Source organism: Chamaea fasciata, unplaced genomic scaffold, assembly GCF_029207755.1.
Source record: "Chamaea fasciata isolate MVZ Bird 193981 ecotype frontalis unplaced genomic scaffold, bChaFas1.0.hap1 SCAF_3, whole genome shotgun sequence".
Classification (NCBI taxonomy): Eukaryota; Metazoa; Chordata; class Aves; order Passeriformes; family Sylviidae; genus Chamaea; species Chamaea fasciata.
The window spans coordinates 43,616,215-43,644,025 of NW_027094088.1; the positions used below are offsets into that span (position 1 = coordinate 43,616,215).

The 27,811-nt window shown below is 39.0% G+C and overlaps 1 protein-coding gene across 3 annotated transcripts in view; it reads right to left on the minus strand.

The window, feature by feature from the left end:
• The window catches only part of PCNX2 (pecanex 2), a 150,620-nt gene that overhangs the window by 34,616 nt on the left and 88,193 nt on the right, over positions 1 to 27,811 (minus strand). For all 3 annotated transcript variants that reach the window (XM_066178792.1, XM_066178791.1, XM_066178794.1), the window contains exons 22-25: positions 23,560 to 23,669; positions 18,926 to 19,054; positions 5,061 to 5,119; positions 2,445 to 2,660 (exon numbers count right to left, since the gene is read on the minus strand). In XM_066178792.1, the coding sequence (XP_066034889.1) occupies positions 2,445 to 2,660; positions 5,061 to 5,119; positions 18,926 to 19,054; positions 23,560 to 23,669 (514 nt within the window). The remainder of the gene's footprint in view (positions 1 to 2,444; positions 2,661 to 5,060; positions 5,120 to 18,925; positions 19,055 to 23,559; positions 23,670 to 27,811) is intronic.

Here is a 27,811-nt window from a genome sequence, read left to right on the forward strand (position 1 = left end):
CTTTTGTTATAGTCTGCAACAGGCAGATCGAAGCATCGTTCTCTGGCTTGTGCTTGGTTCCCCTCTGGGCTCTCCTGCTTCTCCTACTCCATCCTTACCAGGCTTGTAATCTGTGTGATTTCTCTGGCACTCATTCCGCACAGTCCAGGGGGGTTCAGCTCTCACATGGCATAGCAAGTGCTCCATGTTTGAGCTGGTTTTGTTTCAGGTAAGTTCCTTTATTCAACCCTACATGGCTTCTCTGCTCCAGGCCAAACAATGGAATAGCAATACACACACTCCTAGCTTCTGTTCCCATAATAACTCCTCTACCAAACACTCTGAAAACCAGAGAAATTTTTCCTACATACCATGTCTGTGAGGACACAAAATAAGCACAAATTTTGTCCTATTCTTGGACTAGGATTATCCAGCGGGTTCAGACAACAGAGGGACTCCATTTTTCTCCTATTTCCAACTACTTCCTCCTCTAATATTGAGCAGTCTCTTTCCCCAGTGATACTCTGAGGGTGAGGAGGCAATGGGAACTAGATTTGTACTAAGGATGAGAATCTAGGTGAAACCACCATTTCCCCACTCCTCTCCACCTCCAGAAACTAGCATTACTTTCCAGTTCAGTTTGCTGCTGCTCTCTTGGTCTAGGCCCATCAAAGACTCAGGTAAGAAAGAGGATGGCTGCTTTGCAGGATGCCAGCCTCCCCCAAGGAGTGCAAGAAAGACTGGGAAAGAGGATATTCCTCTCGAAAACTCAGCTGGCTCTCAACAGCAGTCCATGAAAGAGAGGCTGTAGGGCTCAGCCTCAGCTGAATTTAAAGACCTGTTGCAGCTGGCAGACATGCTGGATCTATTCACAAAGTAAAACAGTATTAACTACAGTTAATTAACACTAAACAGCATTAGGCAATCTGCATGGAAAGGTCAATTTTCAGACACATTTAATTTCTTAAACTGTGATTTTAGGGAATACAGAGATGCCTCGACAGGTGGCACACTGCAATTTTGGAGCTCTGCTCTCAGATCCAAGTGCCAAATGGCACTTGCTGGCTGTGAATGATCCTGGCTCAAGGTCAAAGAAAGTCTTCCCAAACCACTTTGCAACAAAACTATCCAGTTGTTCCCCATTCTACTTCCAGTTCATTATGCCTGTCCGCTAGGCTTGAGCATCCTCTCATATGTTTTCATCTGTTTCCCATGTTTACTTTACTTCTACTGCCTGGCAATGATGATGATAGAGAGGGACACAGCAGTAAGGGGCAACTGCACAAAGAGAAAGAAAAAACACCTCACAAAATTCCTGTAATTTAAGTGGGAAGGAGATTTCTTTCTTCTGTTTGTTTCAAATCTCACACTGAACTATTTTAACACAAAAGGATGATCAGCAAAGATAAATTTTGGAAGTTAGACTGCAAGTACCTATCCCTGACACAGCAACACCACTGCTCACTTTGGGGATACCCAAGGAGAAGATGAATTCAAGAATACACGCGCAGATCTCTTAGAAGTTGAAGCAAGCCTCAGAACCACACATGCATGACCATGTATTCCTCAACAATCATCATCAACAACAAGAAATTATAAGGCTGATAAAGAAATTATCTTTCTTCCTTTCCAGTTGTTTTTCCTCACAATTTGCATTTGTTCTGAAGAGGCACCTCGTGAGGTACTACAATACCAAGCTGTTTCAGGCATTTACTGTTTTCTTTCCACATAACTTTGCTAAGGACACAAGAGTGTTATCTTCATCCGCACTACACAGGAAGGAACGTGAACATGAAGCATTCACCACAACCTGTTCAACATCCTACATGGAGTCTGTCACAGAGTCAAGACTTGAGCCCACACATGTTATTTTCTAGTCTAATCCTCCCACACTTAAGTGCCTTCGAAGAGTCAGTCTGTTGCTTATTTTCTCACACTCAACCTTGTTGAAAAGTCACCTTGATTATACTCTGGTGTTCTAGTGTGACAGAGACCATCTCAGCACCGCCTTCTTGCATGGTTTGACACAGGATATTTTCCATGGCAGGAGTCTTGGTTTGTTTTGTTGTTTTTTTTTTTTTGTTCTCCAAAGACAAGGGGTTTTTTTGGGTTGAACAATTTTAAGAACAACTCCAATTTTCATAGTGATGGAGGAAAAAAAAAATCTGAAAACATAACTAAGCATTACGCAAAAGATCTGTGAACCAAGCAAACAACTCAACAAACCTTCTTTCTGCAAGTTTTATGATACTGCAGAACATGGCTCCAAATTTCTTAACATTTAGATTTCAAAACAACATCCATATAATGATACAATGAAGTACTAAGCTTTCAGAGAGACAAGTACCTGTAGAAAGAGAAAGGTCCTCAAACTCTATGTCCTACTATAGAGTTGTGATAGGTTAAAAAGACAGACAGGATTTATTGCTGGTTTTGTTTCTATTTAAATCATCATGGATCCTTACCTCGAAATTCAAGCCCTCTGAGCTGAAAGGTGACAAGGCCATTTCCAATTTCGATCAAGTGCACAAAGGCATTCAAATAATCCGATGTCAGAATAAAACAGTCTCCTGTGTTGTAGTTTCCCCAGCGGCCCAGGATCAAATCTCCACAAAGAGACTCCTGCAGAGATCTTGTCAAATGCTCATAAAAAATGGAGTTGAGATTATTGTCATCATTTCCTACAACCAGAGCAGCAAACGTTTGTAAAAAAAAAAAAAAAAATTATACAAAGCCATTCTGCATAAAAGTTTATGTTCTTTTTCATCCCTACTTAAATCTTCTTCCTCTAGCTAGATAGTATCTTCCTGATACTTTACACAATCTACATTTTCTAGGTAGCCCTTCAATGAATCAGGTTAATATGAATATTGTAAATAAAAGATCACATTAGTAACACATATTTCAAACTCAATCAAATAACCTCCATGATTTACAACAGTAAGAGTTTCTTGGCTCCACTAAAAGTCTCTGCAGTGCTAAGTTAAAGTCTACATACTATTCTTAATCTAAAGTAACAAAAAATCATTATTACTTCAGAACATATGGTTAAATTTGAATGTTTTTTTCTCAGACTTTTAAATACTTTGCTCACAACGCTACCAATAATTTTGGGTTTTTTTTTTTCTTTTAATCCTCCAGGAATTTTTCAAGGCTTTGTCCCTGAAGAATGTGTTGGTACTTAAAATGAGGATACTTATTTTAAGAGTTTACTTAATATACTGAGTAAGAATGAAACATTCACCACTAGAATTGCTACCACTTTAAAAATTGTAGCTGTTCAATTACACATTACTTGGACCAAATGCCGAGGTGAAAAACTCCCCATCACGGTCTAGAAGTGTTATCGCTTGAAGGTCTATGGCCTTTAACTGGATTAAAAGGAGCACCTTATGATGGTGATTTGTGAAAGGGACTGAACCCTTCACAAATGCTATCATGGTGCTACATAATCCAATGTGATGTTATCCTGTGTCTGTACTCTTTTACACAATATATGCTTGACCTGAGAACTGCTTTCCTCTTCTGCAGCGCATCAGTGTCCCACCTTCGATACTCTTAAAATGCTGGTGCACAAATAGATGTACAAACCAATATCTTGTAGGTGCATTTGTATGCATGGGAGAGTATGTGGATATGGACATACAGGCAGCCATGCATTTTTATGCCTGTGCATATTTAGGAGGAGATCTAACCTGGAGGAGAAAAAACCCAGAAGATGAGGCTCGCAGGGGCTATGGCTTCCCCTACAAATTGCTCCTTGATACCAGAGGAAGAGAGGGTCTGTAACTACACTGCTTTTTGAGCCCATAGTCATTACACACCCAGCCCTGGGATGTTTGTCCATGTGTGCCCATGTCCATGCAGACACACTCACCTGTGCACCTTCTGGGGTGTTTTTGGTCAAAATTTAAGCAAGTCATAAAATGAGTCTTTTAAGCACATACACAAAAGGAATGCTTTTCTTGAGCTACAGGGTTTAAAACATAATTCACCTATTAGCATATATAATAATGCCAAAGGTCATTGCTATCAGATGAAAAAATGGCCTCGGGAAAAATCTTAGCTCCCTGCCTTAAATGATAAATAATTCAAAAGCGCTATTCATGCTTCAAACTATTAATACCTCTCTTGGCTTCTTGGACACCCTGGATTTCATCCATTTCTGCTTGAAGATGTGTTTTTGTTCATGTTTATTTGTTCATGTTACTCATGTAATGGATAAGGACAAAAAGGGTGTGGGGGGTAAACCAGCAATAACTAAAATGCAAACTTCTAACTCTACAATATAACCCTGGCCATCTCTGTGGCAAGATAAAATTGGCCACAGTACACTAAAGTGAAAAAAATCCATATACTAAACCTTGGCCTCTTTCACTGGGATGGGATTTTGGCATGTGACAGTGGCCTCAGCTCCCCCCAAAAGGGTTCTGTCCCACCAGGCACAGAAGAGTGTCAGCTGATGTACCACATGTTCTTGGTGTCCACTGATGTGTCAAAAACTGCTCTCACTTCCCAGTCTCACAGGAACCACTCAGTGTGGCCTGGGAAGTTGCTTTGCATGGCCACATATTGGTGCTCATTTAATGCACTCATACCCAGCAGAGCAGCCCACCATCTTTCCTACTTCTTCCTCTTGCAAGTTTTTCAACTTCCCTTCTCCCCCCTCTCAAAAAGGTTTCTCTCCAGGGAAGAGGAGATACCTGTCAGCCCAAACTGCTGAGTGGTAGGAGCACCACTAACTTGCTGCTTTTTTTCCAAAACCTTTCCCTGTCCTCAGCTGACCTCTGAGTCTAGCTGGGGTGCCTGCTGCATATTCTACACAAACTCCAATGTTATGATTAACCAAGCAATTGGCAGCCCAGCAGCTCTGTGTCTGATCAGCTACACATAACTGACGAGTAAATTTACTCACCAGGTCACATGACTTAAACTGGTGCTCTGCTACATTTAAAATGCTCTGGTTTGTACACACAACATTAAACCACTTGCATCTCTTCATCTTTCCCAGCAAAACCTCACCAGTGTAAATACAGCACATTTTGCAAATCAAGCAAGACAAACAAACTCCTAGGCCGTACCTCCATCCTTTTCAATCTGAATTGCCAGTCTGGTGTTGGAATGGTCCGATCTTTTGGTGCTGGAAATAAAGACATGTTTACAGCCAATTCTTTTTTTTTTTTTAAATAAACAATTCTCACAATACACACTTTTTTTGATTAACACATCTCTTCATTTTGCGTTTATATAATTAGGCATTCAGACTAATCCATTCATCAGGCATACATAGTTCTTTCAGGTCAGTATGGTTATTAATATTGTAGCTTATCAGCACACTCTTTCTGCCCATTTTCCCTCTTGTGGGGCACAGTCCGTTCAGAATTTGTACAATAAGTACAACACTGTGTACTTAAATAATTGAACTGGCTCCAGAAACAGATCAGCCAGGTGCCACCAAAACAGTGAAAAGAAAGAATATTTAATCAGTCTTTCTTTCCTTCTAAGCCTTAAGGGAAACAGCTGGACCAAGGAGTTTTCTTTGGGTGAAAACATTTCTGTGGATGTTTACCATCTATGGAAAAACAACAATACAAAAATACTTTACTTTGTTTCATATTTAGCTAGGCAGCAACAGGAGAGTCCCTGATCATTCTTTTTGCTTGAAAAAGGGTAAATTAGAGAGCCTTAGTTCATACAGGCACTAACCCTGTCACCCTTATGAATAGCACATTCCCTATTCAGTATTTTCACTGTAGCAGTGGAGTATGAACAATACAGAAAAAATGATTACAAAAAGAGAAAGCAACTAAAAAGGTAGATTGGATTGAGCTTTTATTACTACCTGTAAAAAGACATGATTAAAGTCAGAAAATAAGGAATGAGTGAATCACTTTGGGCCAGCATGTGTTAAACAGAAGGGAATGATGGTTGTGGTGAGCAGGGATATTCAACACCAAGTCCAAAGCATCTCCCAAGCACCCTGGGGTACTTGGGGTAAAAATGTCAGTCTGGCTAATAAAAATGCTATAGTAAACATTGATTTCCCTGAAATACTGCTCTGGCATGGGTATATCAGGATTTCAGGACACTTCATTAAGAATATTGCCTCAAAAGTTTTGTGCTCAATCACAAGCCTTAACAGAAGACCTATCGATCAAATATGCAAATGTCATCTCTCATTCTTTGGAAAATAAGATTAAAGCAAAACCAGGAAAAGGCCCAAACAACAGTCAGATAAGGTTATGTATGCCAGGGGCAAGGGCCTCATCTGTATGAAGGCCTGCAAGCACAGGGGAGAAGTGCCACAACACCACTTTCCCTGGCATGAGACCCAAGGGAGACACCCAGGTGTGGCCCTCATGGTGTCCTTGATGGAACTGCAGTGAGACTGGCATGGCTGGGTGGGACTGGTTGGGGTCTGGCTCACGGCCTGGGGAGCACAGGGCCCAGAGGAGATTTTGAACAGGCTGGTGATTGGCCAGTCAACCTCCACAGCCTGAATTTAACTATTCACTGTGAAAACTACAGACGTGCCTCAAGGACGATGGCACCAAAGAGGGATCACTTATAAGGGAGGCTTTTAAACAGCTTAAGTAATACTGAGAAAGGATGGTGTAAAGATAATGTTGTCTTTGAAACACAGCAGAGACTCAGTACCAGTTTCCAGGATTTTTTGTGTAAGTTCATGCTGAATCCAACTGGGAGAAGGATGCCACTGACGCGTTACAAAGTCTTTTCATCCACTCCCTGCAGCCTCTCCAAAAAAGTTGTGGGAAACTGACCAACAGAAAAATTGCACACAGGTTTCCATGTACTAGACAGAAGAGGAACAGATTTGCTTTAGTTCTTCACTTCCTACCAAAAGCAACTGATTTTCTTCCTTAAAAAGGCACGTCCTCTACTTTGCAAAAAGTACGACTGAGAAAATAAGACTCTTAATTAAAATTATTTGTAATTAATATTAGTATATTATCTACATAGATTAACATTTTATTTGAGGTATTATTTATCTTCCTGCTTCTGGTTGGCTCAGCTCATTGTAACTGCAATTATCATTTCCTATTCAACAGAAAATGGCAATGGGGGAAGGGCTTTCTAAGCAGCTCAGAATATAAAGAATCATTTTACTTTAAAAAGGTTGTCAGAATTCTTCCACCCTGATATATATCCACCTGCATACGCAAGAGTAAGCATAAACATTAGATTGTGGAATTCAATCAATTTTCTATTCTCAGCAGAGAAGCACTGCTGATTTCCAAATGCGTATGTTTTAAGATTATGAGACGCCTTATTAACTTTCAGTCCCTCTGAAATCAGTATGGTAGTGTAAGGTAAAAGTTAATACTATTCTTTACCCCAGTTTGTTACCATTTCTGTTCTGAAGGCATATTGAGACCCATAAAATCAACCAATACTTCAGAAAAAATTAATCTATAATAAACAGGAATCCTTTTGCCCAGCATGCAGCTTGGGGTCTATTTCTTTCTCCTCCCCCCCTGATTTTGTCCTTTAACAGAAAGACGTGTGAAACAATCAGGGAAAATCACAAGTGCTTTGGGACACTCCAAGATAGATGATACAGCCTGACTGGGAAAAGGGGAAGGAAACAGAACAGCTCTCACAAACAAAAAAAACCCCAACAAAACCAGGCTCCATTAAGGCTTTGTTTAAGCAGCCAGAACATGGGCCTTGGGACATGAGACAAGAATGTACCTTTTCAGACACTACTAGAAAAACTCAAATGCAGCTATTATGAGGTATAATTTTATTTCATTTTTTTAAGACCGAGAGTAATATAGACAGTTTATGAAGCAAACTTCTGTGCTGAAATCCAGCTTAGTTGAATAAATGCTGTCAGGTAATCAATTCTGGATTTTAAAAGTCTTCTACAATTATTAGTAACCAAAGCTGTGTTTGTATCTTCTTGAAGGCAATGGGAATTTGCATTGGATTAAACTATAATCCACTACACCCAACAATCAAACCAGCAACACCTTTACTTCTCAACCAGGACCTCTCATTGTGAACTTTTGGGATTAGTAGGTGATTTGGGCTTTCCTCCAGTGGCCTCTTCCTTTATATTTGGTTGTTACAACTCATCCAATGTGATAATTAGCTCAGTAATTGAATTTCTTCCTGAATTGCATTATTCTATGCAAACCAAGTACAGTTCCTCCAGCAATTGCCCTAGAGAAAAAGTGATTGTGTAGAACTGTCTTCAGCTAAGTCTTCAGCAATTTTAAAGCCAACATACTGCTTAGTCCCTGAAATATCTATTTCATGCTATTTTAATCCCCCATTTACATGGACACTGGGATAACCCACCAGTTTGTGTAGCACTGTTCATGTCATTAAAATTATTGCTTCCCTTCACAAAAAAGTTGTATCTCTTCCTGTATTTTCTTTCCCAAACATACTGCCTGGAAAGATTTTCTTCTCCCACTTCACTTTCCCAATTTCCTTAGAAAGACAGAAAAAAGGCTGAGGGGTATTAAGGTAGTCTGGAGAATAAAGAGAGTATATTGAGAATCAGGTAAATTGAGGAAAATAAATAAATCATTGCTGATTTGATGCTAAATAAATCATTATTTCCAGAAGATCAAAATACAAATCCAGCTGTTCTACCTGCCCTGCTGCTGCTGAGTTTGCCCCCAAAACACAAATTCAAGATTTCCAGGATTCCTGCTGAGTAGAAGAGGATCTCTGCTTTGAGAGAGAACAAAACAAAGAAAAGCAGTTTCCCTCTGGGAGATGCAGAGATGCCTTTCTAGGGTTGATCCAAAGTTTTTCTTTGTCTGTGTCCAATGAATTTTAATCCACTCCTCGATGACATCTAGCAGGCAAATTTAAAAGAGAAACTTTACTGTTTACTGCTGCAGCCCTATGATTATTCATGGGAATCTGGAAAAAAAATCTTCAGTATTTTCATGTGAATGCCTAATGCTGCTGCCTCTATAAACAAAGGCTTAGCATTAAAAACACAGTAGCAGTTGTCTACAATGTGGGGAGAAGGAGAATGACATGGCAGAAATAGCAGGCACCCATCAGTATTTGAAAGACACCTGAGGTAAAAACAATGGTATTAAGGGGAAGGATACTGAAGTAGTTTTAAATCAATTTCATTTAAAAGACAGAATGATTTCAGTGTGGTTTTAACAGCAAGGGCTGACAGCCCCTTTGTACATAACCCTGCCCAGGTTTTCTGAGCAGCTGCATGGAAGATACACCTTGGGTTTAAGTCACATTAAGAAAGAGGGATCTCCTAAAAATGAGAGCAATTTCTTCTCCTTCCTGATCACTCACTCAGATATTTATTTTTTATGCTTTCTTCCTCCTCTCCTTCCCTGACTGGGCCATTATTTCATCTAACAACAATAAAAAGTGGCTTTGATTGCACACTAGGAAGCCGGGGGAGGGCTAAGGTATAAAAAGTCCCAGTAGTTAAAGACAGCACTGCTGAAGCATCCTTTTAAAACATAGAAGGGTCTTATTATTGATAACGCTTCCTGTTCTGAGAGTTTCTTTACTTTCTTAAAAAGGTTTTTATAACTGATTTTGAGGCTTCTTAGGTTCGTTTGGGGGTTTTTTTGTTTTTTGGGTTTTTTTTTTTTTGCGGTTTGTTTGGTTTTTTTAATGCTCTGGAGGTTTTGGGTTGGTTTTTTTGTTGCTGTTGTTTGTTTAAGTGGGTGTTAAAACCAGAATCATCTGCTGAGATGGCTCGGCATGTTTATTTGGCATATTCCAACACCTGTCTGGAAGTTTCTGCACTTCTGCAGCAAGGGGGGATGAAAATGTGAGGTGTGAACTCGAAAACAAAAGCTGAGTGCCCAAACATAGGTTAAACAGCCCATCTTAGTGCTCTGACATTCAACGGTTTAGCTGGGGATTTCACCTCTTATTTGTAAGCCAGGTGATTTAAGCATCTGTGTACTTTAAATACTCACTAATGCTTTACTAAAATGTCATCAATAGTCCTGCTTTTGTCTTATTTAATTTCTTTCCCCTTATCTAAGTATGCTTTTTCTTTTAAAAGACGTTTACTTACTGTCTTCAGATTATTTTTTACTACGCAATAGAAGAAGCTTTTTAAGTGGAAAGATTATGCAGCTGCACAGTTTGTGTGCATTCTTGAGGACGTAAAAAAGGTCAGGATCCTGACATTCTTCTAAGGATGGGGTTTAGCACAGGACTCTGTTTCACAGCTGGACCTCGCTGTCTGCAGCTGAAAGAAGTGCTTTCAATTTAAAAGCAAACGTGTTAATGACATTACACAAAAACAGGTATCTGAAATAGTACATATGAGTGTTATTCTTCTGTTGTTCTCATCATGAGCCAGCACAAACATTATAGGAAAGGTACTACACTGTGCCCAGCCCTGGGTATAGAGCTCCACAGGACTGATTCACCTGCGCTCTGTACTGATGGGCCTGTGAGTGAAGCAGCAAAAGCCCGAGAAACTGCAAGGAGCTGGAGAGTAGAAAGGAGGTGATGAGAAATATCCTGGTGAAGTTTTCACCAGAGAGAGTGAGAACAGACAGGGGGGAAAAAAAATCAAAATCAAAACAAATGTTGGGAGCCGCTTCAGCAAATGGAGCCAAGCTGTTTTTCTCCTTTACTCCACACAAAGAAACATTGTTTAAACATCATAAAAGAAGGAAAGGATAACAAGGCATTTCAGAATTCATTCTTGATATTCTTTACTGCTGATAATGAAGTGTTTTCATGCTTTTTCAGTGTGCAATATTAAAACAGCATCTATTTAAGATATTTTAATTCTCACTTTCAGACTCAATATAACTCCTTAATAATAAAATTAGAAGGTAGAGATGGCAAGAAAGGATGAGGAAATACAAGACTAAGACGAAGACTGGTCTTCCAAAGAAAGCTTGTATCAGAAATAGTAGTTTAGTTCACTACAGGGTTTTCCATATCCACATTTCTCACCAAAAAATGAAAGGAGGCAAAACAGAAGCTAACCAAGCCATTCCAGTGCTGCAAACGTACAAGTGCAGCATCAGTGACACTACACTGAAGAACAACAAAAATTTTACTGCTGCTCTGCATTTGCACTGAATCCAATCTAAAAGAGGGATAACTTTCAATACCTCTGTGTTTTTTATTGCAAGGACTGTTGAGAATGTTAGTAATTTACAGCATTCATCTTGGTATCCCCTACAGTACTCTTCAGACTGAAAACATCTCTGATATTTTGAGAACAAACACTGCTAGTCAAAGGACTTTAAAAGAAAAAAAAAAAAAAACCACTAGCTTTCATCCAGTATTTACCTGGTCCCAACTAGCACAAAGTTTCAAAGGCAATTCTCAGTGGCAATGGTGACACAATTCTGCATTTTGCAGAAGCTCCAAGGCAACCTGGGTCCAGTGCATACCTTTGTACATCAGGAGACAACCAAGACCCAAGTACGTTGTAGCATGAACTGTTCCCTGCTGCTACCTGTGAACAGCATGTCTTATTGCCTTGGTTAGAATGGTTGCACTTGCTAAACATCTCCTCCTGGATCTCTGCTTTACCAGTTTTCACATCTTGGCAGAAGTGGCTTGAATGAGCATTTTCTTGAACGTAAGGTTTAGGTTTAGCATTCAGAACCTCAGTTTGCCCCTAAATGTTTGATTCAGTTAAATCCAACACAGGATATGATCTACATTATCCAAGTGAATGGATGAACACTCGCTGAGAACACTTTTTCTTATGGAAATTCAGACAACCCATTTCAAGGGGTTTCCAATATCTGACATGACAGAAATTTCATGAGTTAACTTGATCTCATTAGATTTACGTAATTTGGAAGCTAATGATTAGATGAACAGCATTATAAATCTTGAGTGCCACTATATCCACATACCCCCCTAAAATATTACATGTGCCTTATTTCTGATGGGAGTCCATTATTGTCTATTATGTCCTGTTGCTGCCTTCCCTTCTAAATATATATTTAAAAGCCCTCCTCTATCATGCTCATGATTTCTTCTCCTCTGTAGGTCTGAGTTCCTGCTTACCCACATCTGTTGGGTTAACCCCTCAGATATTTCACTGTATGCCTTTTCCTTTCTGCCCACCCACCCCTTTCCCTTTATGCCACTTACAGTTTTGATCTCTACTTGTGATCCTCCTGATCTCAGCATGCATTCCCTTTTTGATGTCTCCCTTCTGTCTTTACTCTATCCTCTTAGAATGATTCAGTGAATTGGAATTGTGAATGCATCTTTAACTCGGCAGGGAACTACAGAGCACTGAATCAGAATACATTCCCAATTAATTATCACACATATGGCTCCTAGTCAATTAGCCTCAATTTGTTTTATTGACTGCCAGGGGCAAAAATTTGAGATGTTACCAGTTAAAGATATACTGCCAAACAGTTAAACTACATCTCTGAATTTTGTATAGCCTCCCTTGAGTGTGAAACTCCAGGCAACACAGAAAACACTTATTTTAATACCAAACCTGCTTGATTAAAAGTGCCTGGTTTTCCTTGCCCATTCTTTCTCACGTTCTCCCAGTTGAGTGTGACTCCACACGTGGAGTCAAGCAATGAGGTGAGGACTTAGTTGGAGAGGAGGTGTGCACAACTCAATGCACTGCAGGTAGCCAAAGGGGCACACGTGGTCACTTGCTCTAGGGGAGATCACAGCTCAAGACTCTGAAGGAAAGGTGGTTTCTAGCAGGGCTTCTTTTAGCTTGGGGCTGTACCTGAAGCTACACCCCCCACACCTGAATGCTTTGTCACTCTGCAAAGCACTACATTGAAAGGAATTAAAGACTCCCAAACCAGGCAGGTGTTGCAAGTAAAAGTCCGTGGGCAGTACTGGTGGCATGCAAGATAGAGAGTGCTTACACACTACAGCAGGGAGCGGACAGGCAAGGGTCTTGAGAAGACAGATGAATAAGTCTAATGAATAACATGTAATTTCAGAGAGCTCATGAATAACTAAGGCTGAAGCGCACAAAAAGATGTTCTTTGTTCTTCAAACGTTTTGGTTTTCTCCATTCTCTCCCCCAGTGCCAGAATCATGGCCACAAATGCCCCTGGAGAACAGGGCATAACTTTCCAAAGACCAGTTTATATTCATTGTTTAAAGAGAGGAGCATGTTTTTAAAAAAAAAAAAAAAAAAATAAATCACCTTGACTGGGAGATCTGCCAATCTTAAGAGAAGAGAAACGGAGGAAAAACAGCAGCAGCTTGCTAATATTTCAGCTTTTGCACTGCTGCCAGCCAGGGACTGCCACTTACAACTGCATCAATGCTACACTCAAGGATATCAAGTCAGGCCTGAGCATCCCTCAGTATAGACTGCAGAATACCAGCACAGGCTAGATTCTTACCAATCTAAGCACCTTTGAATTATCCAGAAAGACTCCCACCAAATTCTACATGATTTGTAAATAGGATTGGTAAGCCCTTCTCATTTGGAGGCAACACTTCAAAAATTACGGCAAAAAACTGTTCATTTGTTGGTCCTATTTGACTTGTAAGTCCCATGCACTAATAAGCACCCATTTCAGGTTCCTCTGCATGCTGATACTTATTTATACTATTCTGAAGAGTTTTAAATTAACTCAATTCTCAATAAAAGCCTGGAGGAGCCCTGAGGCCAACTCAGTGAAGACCTCTCTTAGAAGAACCACAGTCACCGAAGGGACCAGCATTCATCAATGAGTAATAGCTGTGAACAAAGGCACCAGAACCTCAGTTCAGTTTAGAGCAAACAGAAATACAGTGCTTCTTTCTGGTCAGTTCATAGAAAAAGGATAGAAATAAAGGCAGCCAGAGAGAAACACAAAAAATTGCAGAGAAATCAGTTTGGAAGAAACTAAACCAATTGCAATGAACAGTAAAACTCAAGGCTACAATGTGGCTTTCAGACCAGGTAGCTGGAAATGTTCAAAAAAGTTTGAACCCTAAGCAGGGCAGTGACAGCAGTTAGAATGTAACATATGAGATGACATTTGATGAAAGAGGGCAAACACTTATCTCCTGTCAACTAAAGGGAAAAAGGGGAAAAAATGCTTAAGTTATGCTATTCACTAGAAATCAAAGTCCAAGCCATTACTGAACTATAAACATTTGCTGCAGTTGTTCCTCTGTAAACATCACTACTATGGAGGTCCAAAAACACATGAAAAATCAAACAACACAGCAAGAAATAGACTAAGAAAAAAGAAATCCAGTCCTAAAAAGAGTAACTTGAAAGGTTTGAGTGTGCAGATCCCAAACAAGGGCCATAGACAGTTATAGGTGACTAACATTTTGTGTTTGGAGCAGGGGTTTTAACAGCTGTAACAGATGAGCAGGCTCAAAGGGAAACCAGAGGCATCAGCATGTGTTAAAAATAAGCATTTGGAAGTGGAAGGCCGGCTATTTTGTGGGCAAAAAGGGAGGGAGCAGACAGGCACTTTTCACAGCTCCTTTTCCCACACATGTGCATAATGTGGGGTCAACCAGAATTATGTGTAGACTGGGAAAACTCTTCCCATTCCACCTGCAGGCTGTCTGCAATGGGCAGGTTAAGTGTGCTGGCAGAAAAAAAGAAGAAAAAGCCATCTGTGCTACATCTGAAGCAGGGCAGGTTTTCCTCACTCTCCCTTCCTAGCTGTATTAACCCTACAGGTGGTTATTTTCCAGACCACAATGACTGGAACAATAACACAGTGATACACTTCTGAAAAAGATGGAGAAAAGAAAGGCTTGCTCACATAGTGCCAAACAGAGAGAAGTATCCTGTAATGCCAGTCTGAGATAACTGGCAATTTAATCACAGCCTCTTTAGAGACACCTAATTAATTCAGTTACGCCACACTGTAATTCATTCAGGGCGCTTCAAAGCAAATGCAAGCTGTGCCTTACCCAAAAATAGGCACTGAACCAGAAGAATAGAAACAGGAAGGCACAGGAGAGACAAGCAGCTTGTAAACAGTGAAATCTCCAGATTCCTGGTGGCAGTTTGCTGTTTGTGGGGACAAGTCACAGCTGCAGCAGAGAATGTGATCCAGCTCTTAGACCCACTGGGGAATAAAAGTAAACTTCCTACTCTGTTCTGTCATTGTCATATCCAAGATACAAAGGAAGATAAGAGGAAGGGAGGAGAAGGACAGTGTCAGGCTGCAGTGTGACAAAGTATTTGAGAAAAAAAAAGCAAAAGCAGAGGAATTGAACAATAGCATTTGGACAAACACTTCATGCTTTAAAGCGTCTATACATTAAACAAGATTTACTGCTATTTCCTTTTCTCTCTCTGACATCTACAGCCGAATCATTCCAACAGCTGTGAAAATAGGGACTAGAAGAGCAGCTTCAAACTGGGAAGCGGGACCCAGGCCAATGGCTGGACAAAACCAGTGTCATAGCAAACTTTCCACTGTAAAAAAAAACAAACCAAAAAAACCCAAAAAAACCCCCACCCAAAAATAACAGAGAAAGAGAAAGAAAAATTCTCATAGCTGAACTCCCACAAGGTAACCAGCTCATGAGCAGCAGCCCAGCCTCTCATTTTACACCCCTCTCTTTTCAACAACAAAGGCAGCAGAAGCTGCAAAACTGTGACTGCAAGAGCTCTTCTTTCTCATTCACCTTCCTTAATGCCTTATTTTTTCTTCTTAATCACCCTTCCTTTTCCTCTCTGAAGGATCACTGACCTCAGTGATGTATTGGTGTAGCAGACTCTGCCTGCAGTGAGTACCAAAGGGCACACTAAAAGTAAACAGCATCTGCTGATTGCAGGGAAGAACACCCATGCTCTGCGCACGCACCACAAGAGCCCAAATAGGCACAGCATGAGTCCTGAATTTTGAAGAGCCTGTTAGGAATTTCACAGTTTGCTTACTATCAAAATGAATCCCTTTTTCTTCTTCTACCCACTTGAGTCCTTCAGCTCCTTGAAAAAAAAAAAACAAACAAACAAGCCACCATTTTAATTCTCTGAGATTCTGAGATTTTCAGACCCAGCTTGCATAATCTAGAATGGAAGAAGCTCAGTCAGAGAAACCTGAGGATTCAAACTCCTCTTTAGCCAGCAGAAAAAGCGTGACTAAAAGAAACTTGGAAACACAAGATACATGTGTGTGCACTCAGAAAACACCAGGTAGGGACAACCAAACCAACACTTTAAGGAACAGCTGGATCAGCTGCTCAGCACTCAGACTATGGGCCTAGTATCCCCATCTATTAATAAACATGGTACTCTGTACTTGCTAAAGTTCAAAGCTTCAACTTTGGATTCACTCTACCAAAAATGAATGGGATTTTCCTTTCCTCATCTAAGTTCAGGCTGTTGGCCGAAATGAGATGCAAAAATAATTCTTCCTTAAATGAAACAAAAATGAAGTTTGCTTGACAACAGAAAAGTGTGCAAATACTGTTACAATCAGTACAGAAATGACAATCTAAGAATGCAATCTAATTTATGACTTGGAATAAAAACTATTTTGATACTTAGACTGCTTGTCAAAGTTGTTTTTCAGTTATTCCAATTAAGAGATTAAATTATAAAAAAGAAAAAAAGAAAAAAAAAACAAAAAAAATGGAACTGACAATATCTAACTTAATGTAAGTGTAAATGAATTATTTGTAGCTAATATGTGATAATTCAACATAGTCATCAATACAGCAAGGAATTGTTTGAAAAGAAATATGCATGCAAAGCAGGCAGAAAAAAAAAAAGCTATCTAAAGTACATTGAAGGTACCTTTCCCCTGGGCAAAGTTCCTGTCAACAAGCTGTGAGCATGGAGACAGCAAAAAAAAAAAGATCTCCAAGAGGTTCTGCTTTGTATGAACTCATCTCAAACAACACTGCAGTGAACCTGTGACTCTCCATGAATACCATGAGCTGAACTTGGGGAAACTGTCAATGCACTCCAAAAAAGAAATCTGTTCAGCAGCTTTCCCATCTGTTTATTCTCTTTTGTCTTATATAACCTTAAAACTCAGTGCACATCTGGCTGTAAGGAACTGCAGCCCAAAGACAGCTGATGTAGAGGAGGCAGACAACTTTCCATTCCAGCTCAAGTTCCTGATCCTATCTAACTTCACAGCTCAAAAAGAAAGCAATTATGCTATCCCTTTGAATTTTTACATGTTGAAAGGTCAAAATTCAAAGCAATAAGGCAAGGCCCATTCAGTTAATTCAATTATTTGAAGTATTTTGTAGAAAAAATCCTTATTCTTAGTACAAAAATTACTCCCCTTTGTTGCCTTTCTCTGTCTTTTTACAGTGTCCTTTAAATAAACCAGGGGATTTTCAGTCCAACTCTCACTCATTCTGTTTAGTTCCTCATGTGAAATGGAAGTAAGGCAAAGGAGAATCAGAAGTACTAGAGACAAAATGAATACAAATTTAGGAGTCATTCCACGTACATATTCTGAGATGCCACCGGTTCAGTCAAAGACTTATTTCACTTCGATGACAACCTGAACCTTCTACAAGGCTGTTTTCTACTTCTGAAAGGTTTCTGAGAGGCAAGGTTGTGGTTTTTGTTTTAAGTGAGGTCATAGAAAATATCATAAAATTTCTAACAAGCAACAAAGCACGATTTTTTTACGAAGAGTAACGTAAGCCTTCTGGTTGGAGACAAAGTTACAGCTGCTGCTTATTTTGAAAGGACAAGCAGTGATGGATTAAAGTTCTAAAAGGGTTTGTTTTTCTGCACTTGAGGTTTTACAGTTTATGGATAAAATAATTACCTTGCTTTGCAAAACTATTAGCATCAAGTCCTTCACTTCCCTTAGTGGGAATCACAGATGGTCACTACTGACGAAAACAAGTCACACATGCACCCTTGTTAAAGTATTAAGTATCAACCCTTTTTTTGATACTTCCCGTGAATATCTCCTGCTCATTTTGTATCAAAAGATTAGACAAACCAAAAGCAAATATAAATGACCCCCTCTTTTTCCCTTGACAATAACCTAAAGACACTAACCTAACTATATGGCAGTAATGTGCCTTCAGCAGAGGTTGGTTCTGTAACTGGTTCTTAGAAAGGGAAGTGCGTGCCTTCAAAATACTCTGGTTGAAGTAAAATGCAGCAGATGTCAAAATCCTCACTTCTTACATAATATTGTTCAAAGTTTCCATCCAAAAATGTATAGCTGTCTGTGGGGTTAGCAGTAGCTTCCTGCCCTTCCATAACTGCCCTCCACTTCACTCCCTTGAAAGAACCAAACTGCTGACCCAGTAAAAAAGATGCGAGAGAGAATTTTGTTAAGATCTAGTCCCAGCATACAAATCTCAGCTCCCCTTGAAAGGTTTCCACAAATCTCATCACATTCAGAAATGAATACACAGCCTCTTCATACAACTTGGCTTTGTCTGACGTATTTTTTATAGCTGAGTGCATATTCACTCACTGACACAAGTCAAAATGCAACAAAATAAAACTCTTCAAACTAAGATACACCAGCAACACTAACACATGAGGGTTAAGGCCCTTCTCACAGGTGAGGTGAAGCCCTGACTTAGTCCATGCAATTTCCCTTTTGTGCCTCATATCACAGTTCTGCAGCTGCAATTACCTGCAGCATCCCACAGGGCAGCATGTAGTTAGTATAAAATGTATTTATGCAGTCTGACTGCTAACGCCAAAGGCTCCACAGAATTAGTTGCTAGCACTAGCTAGCAAGACAAAAAAGGCTGACAACTGGGAGTTTTTACTGCTTTTTTCCTTTTTCACAGCTTTGTTACTGTATGTCTGTACAATAAATGCAACATGATGCCTCACCTGTAACATACTGAAAATTGCTTAATACATTTTCAGAAATAGTCAAATAACCATGGGAAACTAAAACACCAGAAACAAGATTCAAAGATAACCCCTTATGCCCTAATTTAAGGATTACCTTTGGAAACAAAAACACCACCAGAAATGAAACTAATGAGAGCAGAAACTTTGCAAATGACAAGGGTAAAATTTTTTGAATAGTCTTACTTGTAGTTTTTCTCCCAGAACTTGATTGGTCGTGCGTATGATGCAATGAAGATGACACTACCCAGAAATGGACTCAGTGGTGTAGAAAAGACTGAAGTGGCCAGAGTTTGAAAAAAAAGCATAGCAGAGTCTGAAAATTGCAAGTCAAGGTAACATGGAAAAAGAGGAAGGCAGGCAGTGACAAATATCACATTACCAGCATGTCATCGGTAGCTCTTCAATGCTACAGTTTTATTATTGGGGTGACCCTGTCTAATCTCTGCCCAAGGACAGGCTGGGCATAGGCAGTGCAGCAAACACCCTTTTCCAGCTACCTAAGTTACCTTCTGTAACATAAAAGTGCCTTTCCAGTCTGACACAGTGCTTAAAACACACACACATGAGAAAAAAAACCAACGATCTCTTGGAATTTATTTGTTCTTCATACTGGAGTCTTGCTTTCACCATGTCCAGTGTTCCATTCTGTGGGTTTCTGCAGGTTTTGGAATGACCTGGTATGTGGAGACACTATGCCTTATTCTCCAACCTGCTGGTACAAAGTCATGCTTTCACATTCCTACTGAGAATTTACTATCCCATGCTGATCAACAGCTAAAAAATGTTCAGCATTTCTTACTTACAAGAAATGAGAAGGACAGGGGAATAGTAAGTATCACACATAAACATCATTATGAATGCCTGAATCCATAGTTTACTTTAAATGTAGTCATATTTCAGGCTACTGGAAAGCAAGTGAGGAGATGGATAAGCATACTGAAAAAGATGCAAGTTAAAAGGAACATCATTAAATAAATGCAAGCAAATAAAATGTTAAATTCTTGCTTAATTGATACCACATTAATGAAATTTAAGGAAAAGGACTTTTAAACTGGCATAAGAGACCAGTTGTCATTCCTTACACCCCACTTGGGAGCCATGAACTAAAGGAACCACTATCAATGGAACGTGATCAAGCACAACTCAAACTGAATTTCAGGTAATATCACCCAATACCCAGAGTGTTTTAGCTCACCCTCTCACAGCAATATACTGTACACGTGTCCCACAATCCCTGAGACTTCACAAAAAGCCCATTTTAACAAAAGTATCAACATCATTCTTGGTACAGCATTTGCATAAAACTGCTAGCTAGCCATGCTTTCAAAACCATTTGCAAAATGTAGAAACAAGTATTTGCCAAAAGATACCTTTCAAATCTCTCAACCTTACTAAAGGACAGTGGTCTGGAACGGTGTCTTAGTGCATTAGAGAGATTGAAAAATGAGTTGCCCTGAGAGTCTAAAGTTTAAAAAAGTGACAGAGAGCACAGAGCAGAAAGCAAATGCATCAGAAAAGTTAAACTGTCACATTACAGTGCAGTCATAACCAAGCACTGGCTGTGAAAGATGAACAAGTATTTACAAGTGTCAGATAAGGGAAGGAAGCATGGGAGCTGAAGAGAGGAAAAGAGAACAAAGAGGACAGACAAGGGCAGCAAACCAAGTTTTTTGAAGTTGCTACTAATTTGATTGATTTAAAAATTGTCACCATCATGAGCTAAGACATTTTGCACATCACTGTGAATTGTTTGTGTCTTAGACATAATCAGTAGCAACAGGGTTTTTTTTCCTCAAAAGACATAATGCTCTACTAAATGGAGAGTAGAAGACATTACCCATTTGATTTGTGAAAAGTGACTTCAACTGTTTCATACCTGTAAGCGTGTCGTGAGAGCAAGTAACAGCACCTGACTCTCTTATGTGTATCTAATATGTGCAGTGGGCAATTATCAACCACAGGAGTATTTTTATCTGAGGATATCCAACTTGTTTGTATTAGGTCATTATTTATTTTAAATACTAATGCTTTAACTATGTCTAAGTAAAAAAGAAGTGTCAAAAACTTACAGGCATACTTTCTTACACTATTACCCAAGCTAGGTTTCCTGTGAACCTTGTTAGGCTACATTGTTTAGAAGCAGAACTTGTTTCTTTGTGAATAATGGATTTTCTTTCTGACATGGCCAAAATCAAATTTTGAGAACAAAAACCTCAAAGCTAAAAACTCTTCAACACTAAATAAACCATTCTTTTTGAGGATTAATTACTGTAATTTAAAAATCTGTTTAAATCCAAACCAGCTTCAAAACAAGTAAGTGAAAGACTGACATTTTGAAAATCTTCCCTCTTTTAACACAAAACTATGCAGTAAGGCCAGCTCAAATCCTATTTCTCAAAACCCACATTTTTACTTGCAATTACTACAGGTCCCTTCCAGGCACAAAACCACTTAGAGGATGGGAAAACTGACTGTCACAGTGCCGCAGGGCTCTGCACAGTGTCACAGGGCCCTGTTTTCTGATGTTAGAGCTGTAACACAGAAACAACCAAAGCAGAAACTCTCCTAAACAGGATAATCTCAACTACAAACTCTTTTTTTTTCCCCCCTCTAATTTCACTGTTCCCTTTTTAGGTAAAATCTACCTTTGAACTACAAACTACACTGACTTTCTCAGTGTGCTGATATTTATAAATGCATGACCTTGTCTTACCCATTTAAATGGTAGGAAGTGAAGTTGCAGATCTATCCTCAAGTCTGAAGCCCATTCCTGTTTCTGATCTTTAAGGATTAAGAGGGCCTTTGAAGGGTCACCTAGTCATCTAGCAGCCACAAGCAAGACCAGCTAAACCTATATGACTCCTGATAGACATTCACCTAAAATCCTGAAGGTTTCTAATGGTGGAGACTCCACAACCTCCACCAGGCCAAGTTCCACGTGTTGCCCTTCGTGTCCTGCACGCTGCCCTCAAAGGCATTAAAGTGTGCTGAACTACTCATATCCCTAAGCTCTGCAGCAAAGTTCACCTAGGCACTTCGAAATTTAAAAATTTACATCCTGTTTGCAGAACTGATTGAAGCAATTAAGAGTCACAAATAATTAACTCTGTAAAGAAATGGCAGGTTTAGTACCTCTGTAAACTGCAACATGCATTCATCATTACTGTTTGCAGGGTTATGATAACAACAAATAAAATTACTGTGCAAAGAGGCAGAGTTATTGCTGTTGTGGGTATATTAACTTCAGCCTTTAACCAGTATCTTAATTGCACCACTGCCTTAGAAGACAGATTTGCATTTACAAAGCATACCATAAATATAAATAATAAAAAGCTAGGCTAGATCACTTTAGCAATAACTCCGTAAACAAACAAAACTCTAGTTTAACTACTTTCAATTTTGCAAAATTTAATTGGTAATTTAATCAAGAGCAAAGTTACCACTGCAGAAAATACTTGTGACCAAAGGGAAACTTGTTGAAATATAATACTAGTTCTTCAATGTTTTGCTAAATAAATTCATATACACTTCCCCAACATAAATGAAAATATTTTTTTGCTGTGAAATTCTGGAAGGATTTGCTACAAATAACCTAAAACTCTTAGAACAGATCACTGCATTTATAATGCTTTCCTGCTATAAGGAGACAATCTAAAACTTTCCCTCTGGGAGTTATTCTGTCTGAATTTACCTCTCTCGGAGGCTTCCATTTATTCTTCCCATCTAGAAACATAAGCATTGTTACTCAACACTGCTTATGTTTCACAGCAAAGAGCAGATGGAAGAAATCACTCAAGAGAAAAAAACCCCAAGCCTGTGGGATGAAAGGGACAAAGACTTAAGAGCACATATCTAATAAACAGTAAAAAGTAAACTCATCAGTAGATCTGAACTAAAATCGCTTTGTCAACTCTTCTTCCACAACTTTGGTTAGCAGGGAATGAAGAAATTTAAAGTTAGTATCTGGCAATGCCTGAGATGTCAATAAAGTTAAATTTGTTAAAATGTTAAAATGTTTTTGGTTGGGGTTTTTTTTTTCTGTATTCAATCAAGTTTCTAACTCAATTTGAATTTAAATTGAGTAATTTTTGTTCTAGAAATTCAATATACACTTTTTAACCCTACAGATGGGTCATCTGGAGGTCACTGAACTCTGTGTTCTACTCTCCTATCCACAAACCTGGAGACAGCCCTGGAACAGGCACCAAAACAAACTGCTTCTGAAGGACTGCTTTAGTACTGATGAATATATATTGTTACACATAAAATAGAATGGAAAGGTTAAAAAGAAGAATGTTTCTCAGCACTCCAATGAAAAAATTTACATTAAAATGTAAAAATCTGTCTGCTTCTGAAATAGAAAAAAAAATCAGGACAGTTGTAGCAGAAATTGGCTCACTGAAATGAATTTATATCTGACATACCAACTAGAAACAACTGAGAAAGAAACTAATATTTGAGAGCTCAGTCAGCCATAAGCCCAGCAATATGTCTGTCACAACATTTCTCTCTGGATGCATCAAAACTCAGTGCTGAGGACTAGGAAAGTAAGTGATCTGCAGAATGTGGCTGGGTGGGAATAAACACACCAGGTTGAGTCAGAGTTCAGTTTCCCAGTTTCAGATCCTATGCAGCCAAAAAAGAAAAAAAAAAGAAAAAAAAAAAAGAAAAAAGAAAACTTTCCTAGAAGATGTTCCAAGATTTTCAAATTTTGAAGTAAATTACCTAAGAATTTCAAATCTCATTCAAAGACTGTAAATAAATTGCATACATGAAGAGGAACTTAAGAATAAAGAAAAACAAATTTATAAAGGATATGAGGTATTGCAAAGAGCTGAGCGAAAACATGGAACGATGACCCCCAGGCAATCTGCCAGGGAGCAATGTATGTCATGATGAACTGCAACTTCTGCAATAGGTCCCACAGCTGAAAAAAAAGAACGAAAGAAAGAAAAACATGGTCACTTTTTAGGCACTAAGATAATTTCAAAACTAGTATCTAAAAGAGACTCTTACAAACTGGGCCCTGGAATAAACATGAGATAATTTATACTGTATTATTTGCTTTTATAGTTATTAAGGTCTTACTTCAGTAAGGCATTAAAGTATATTCTTCACTTGGAATTCAAACTTGCAATGAGGTACATTTTCAACCACCATACTGAGGTAGCCCCCAGATTACCTTTCAGAAATATGTCTGCTCTAATTATAAAGTGGGAAAACAAGTTCTGATATTCACTGACTATATATGACCACAAGTCAGACAGTTACAGGAGAGGAGACTCCAGGAGAAATTGGATACAGTGAACAGAGAAAGTTCCATGTCTGACGCGTGGCTATGCACATGGAAATCAGACTGACTTCTCAAGAACACAACATTCTCATTTGTTGACTCAATGGGAGAAGCTATCATGATGTAAGCATATGCACAGCATTAATCATGAACTGTAGCTGCATTTTCGAGACCATTTATCATAAAAATGTTGCATAAATATGAGCTTTTATTGTTGTGCCGTACAAACTGAAAAACACAGCAAATTTACTTTTGCCACCTGTAAAATATGCTTGGTGCTCCAACTAGCAGTTTCTGATTCGAGAATGATGTGTACTTATTCCCTGGAATACATTCCCCCCCAACCTGTCATTTCCCTTGGCATCAGGCCAAAACAGATCTTGTGTCTCATTTATTACAGAGTGGGTTCCTGACAAACTGTCAGGAAAGATTTGGCCATCAATAGACATTAGTGCTCAACACACACAGAAGTTGACAGTGAAACAGGAGTATATGCAATATTTCATGCTCATATAGCAAATATATGTTGAATTTCTTAGAGTTTTTTTTGTTTGTTTTGGGGTTTTTTTTGGTTTTTTTTTTTGAGTTAGTGAAAAACAAGACTTTGCAACATCCTGAAAGACACTGAGACTATCAACACTTATACATTAAAATGCTTCCAGGGAATGTTCTCAAGCACTGATGTTGTGCATATTTTTAAGCTGTTAGAAGGGCGTCTGGGAAGGTTCTGGTCTGGCCCAGATAACGTTCTTCCAAACAATCTCCAGGAATCCTTTTGAATGAAAACCGTCCATGGTTCATTTCCAGGTGGCAATTCCATACCTCCCCCTTGCATACAGACTGGAAGAGTTCATTAGCACAGACACAAGCTTCCCCATGATAGCTGGCTTCGGGGACAGAGCACGGTTTTGGGCACACTTCAAAAAAGTATGGTGACAGTCAGAGAGGACACACCTCCTCTGGCCAGCTCCTTTCAGGCCTCCTTAAGTCACCACCCTCAAAATCCCACTTGGCCATTTGTATCCACAGCAGCAATGCACTTACAGAATGTTTCACTGAGCTTCTCCATGGATTGCAGTAAATAACTGCACATGGAATGCGAGGGAAGTAAGAATCACTTGTGGCATTGACCTGTTTTGGTCTTTGTGCTACGAAACTATCAGACAGCAGCTGCTAACTTGGTATAACCAGTTTCACACTAGATGCAGTTACCACTAACAAACCTTCCAGTTGAGATGCAAGCAGTGATTCACACACTTCCTTCACTTTGGCACAACTCAAATTAGGAGCAATATGCAAAGTACACATTACACTTAATTTGCACAGATATACTATTTAAAACCACTAAAGCCCTGATAAAAACAAGCTGTTACAATCCCTTCAATGTTTACCCTGCTTACTTCTACTTGGTTTGAGAAACTCATATCTTGCAAACCTTGTTTTCTGTGAAAAATACTACATGTGACTTTCAGACTGCAGCATTAAAGTAGGCAAGTAAAACTGAACTGAAATCCAAATGGACACTTATTTATTTGAATCTTATTAAGCAGGTTGGGGAGTTGCTTGGTTTTGCTTTATTTTTACTTATCTAAAACATCACAATGAACAGCTGGAAGAAAAATTTTATCTGCAAAAACATTTAAGTGAAGGGCTAGAAAAAGCTGATGACTTGCATTTGAAACCTCAAAAATTCAAAAGTGCAGCACAACCCAGAAAAGTTCTGCCAGTTACAGATTGAAATCACAGAGCCATAAATCACCCCAGCTGTGCTAAAAGCACAGAATTCATCAAAAGATTTTCAAATCTCAAATAAAATTCAGGTTTTGCTTTAGCTGAGAGACCAAATCCAGGAGGACACCCTTCTGGGTCCTTGTTCCAATACATAATTTTTAGTTGTTCTTTATTATTTACACCTTGCAAAACTTAGCCCATGGAGCCCAAGTTCCCTGTTGCATCTAACAAGTCCTACTGCTTCTGCATTCACCACTACTTGAACTTGCTGTTGTTTCTTTCAACACTTGCCTCTCAGCTAACACTTCCACAAGACAGGCAAAGGAGCTCATTTCCATTCACAAGAACATGAAGCAAGAATACTTTAGTGAACCTCTCTGGGTTTTTGAAAGCCTTACAACACCGCACTTAAAAGCCTGGAAATGTGTGATTTTCAAGCTACTGCTTTCATTAAGAGTTGTCAAGTGCCTCTACTACCTCTTAAATCCCTGCTTCCAGGGCATGTTCTGCAAAACGCCTTCAGGGTAACATGCCATTAGCATTTTACATCTCTAACCAAAGGTGATGTCATCTACCAACTACAACACTGAGATTTAGGAAAGAAGGACTTGGCTTTACATTTTCTCTTTTTTCATTTTGCTAGAACGATCTGAGAAACTGTTTCTCCTTATCAGTTTCATCCAATTTGCAATATGCTTCCTCCTACATCTGATAGGGGAACTCGCAGAGCTTTTCTCACAGAAAGAAACTGAAGCTGCTAAAAACTGCCTTCATAAATAGGGGAGGCTGAGCTAATTCTCTTATTTCAACTACAACTAGCTGCATTTCAGCCTTCAATAATCTGAAGACATGAGCAAAAGAGGAAAACTTTAACCTTTTTTAAACTGTCAGAAACAATACAGAACGAATTAGAAAGAGAGAGAAAAGGCAAAGTTCATCTGAAGCTGAATCTTGAGGAAAGTAAAAGGCAACAGAAAGGACTTCTACAGGTGTATCAACAGCAACACACAGGCTGGAAAAAAATCACATGGACCTGCTGATGGATGGGGCAGGGAACCTGGTGACAAAGGGCACAGGGAAGGCCAAAGTACTCAATGCCTTCCTTGCCTTGGTCTTTACTGGTGACCCTTCAAGTCAGAGGCCCCTGAGACCTGTGGGAAGCATGGAAAAATTGAGACACCCTACATAACAAAGGATTAGATAAAGGCACATTTAACCAAAGTAGAAAAAACTCACTTCCATGGGACCTGATGGGACACTTCATCCCTTCTGTGGTTCTGTGAAACACACAAATTATCCAAAGTGAAGTTTTGTTCAAATGAGGGAGGGTGAGATGTAACAGTGCTAGATACAAAGAGGGAACCCTCCCATCTAAAGTCAAGGTGAAAAAAAAATAGTTTCTGGTGAATTTTAACCCTCTTTTTATAACCATTTCTTTAAACATACATAAAAGATTAATTTTTATTTAAGACTTCAACATCCCAGTTTAGAACAATTTATAAAAGAATATTTGTACTAAGCCTTATTAGATCACCAGTGTTTTCTACAGTTCAATAAGAAGAAACTACTATATGTTTATATATTATTTATAATATATAATTATAAATTATTTAGAGGGCATAACAGTTGTAATATTCCTAGATATCTTTATGTGTGTGACAGTTTTACATAGGAAACAGTTTTTAAAGTCTTTGATAAAGACTTTAAATTATCAGCATATTCCGTGAATTTAAACCAGCACATTCCCACTACATCACGTAAAAGTGCAGAACGTGCATCCATCTTTCATGGACACACATTTTATCTTAGTCATCCTTAAGTCTTCTATGAGTTCTGAAGCTCCTACAGACTTCTGGTGCACCAGTGAGTAATAAACAAAGGAAAGGCAAAGACTTATCTTCCCAGGATTTTCTTTGAATCTGGTTATTCTTACTTAACCAAATTTAAGGTCCAGTACAAAGTTAATGGATGATGTAGTTAATATCCATGAATAATGAAAGATTTGTGGAGTCTGAAACATCACTAAAATGGTATCTCCTTTTCTC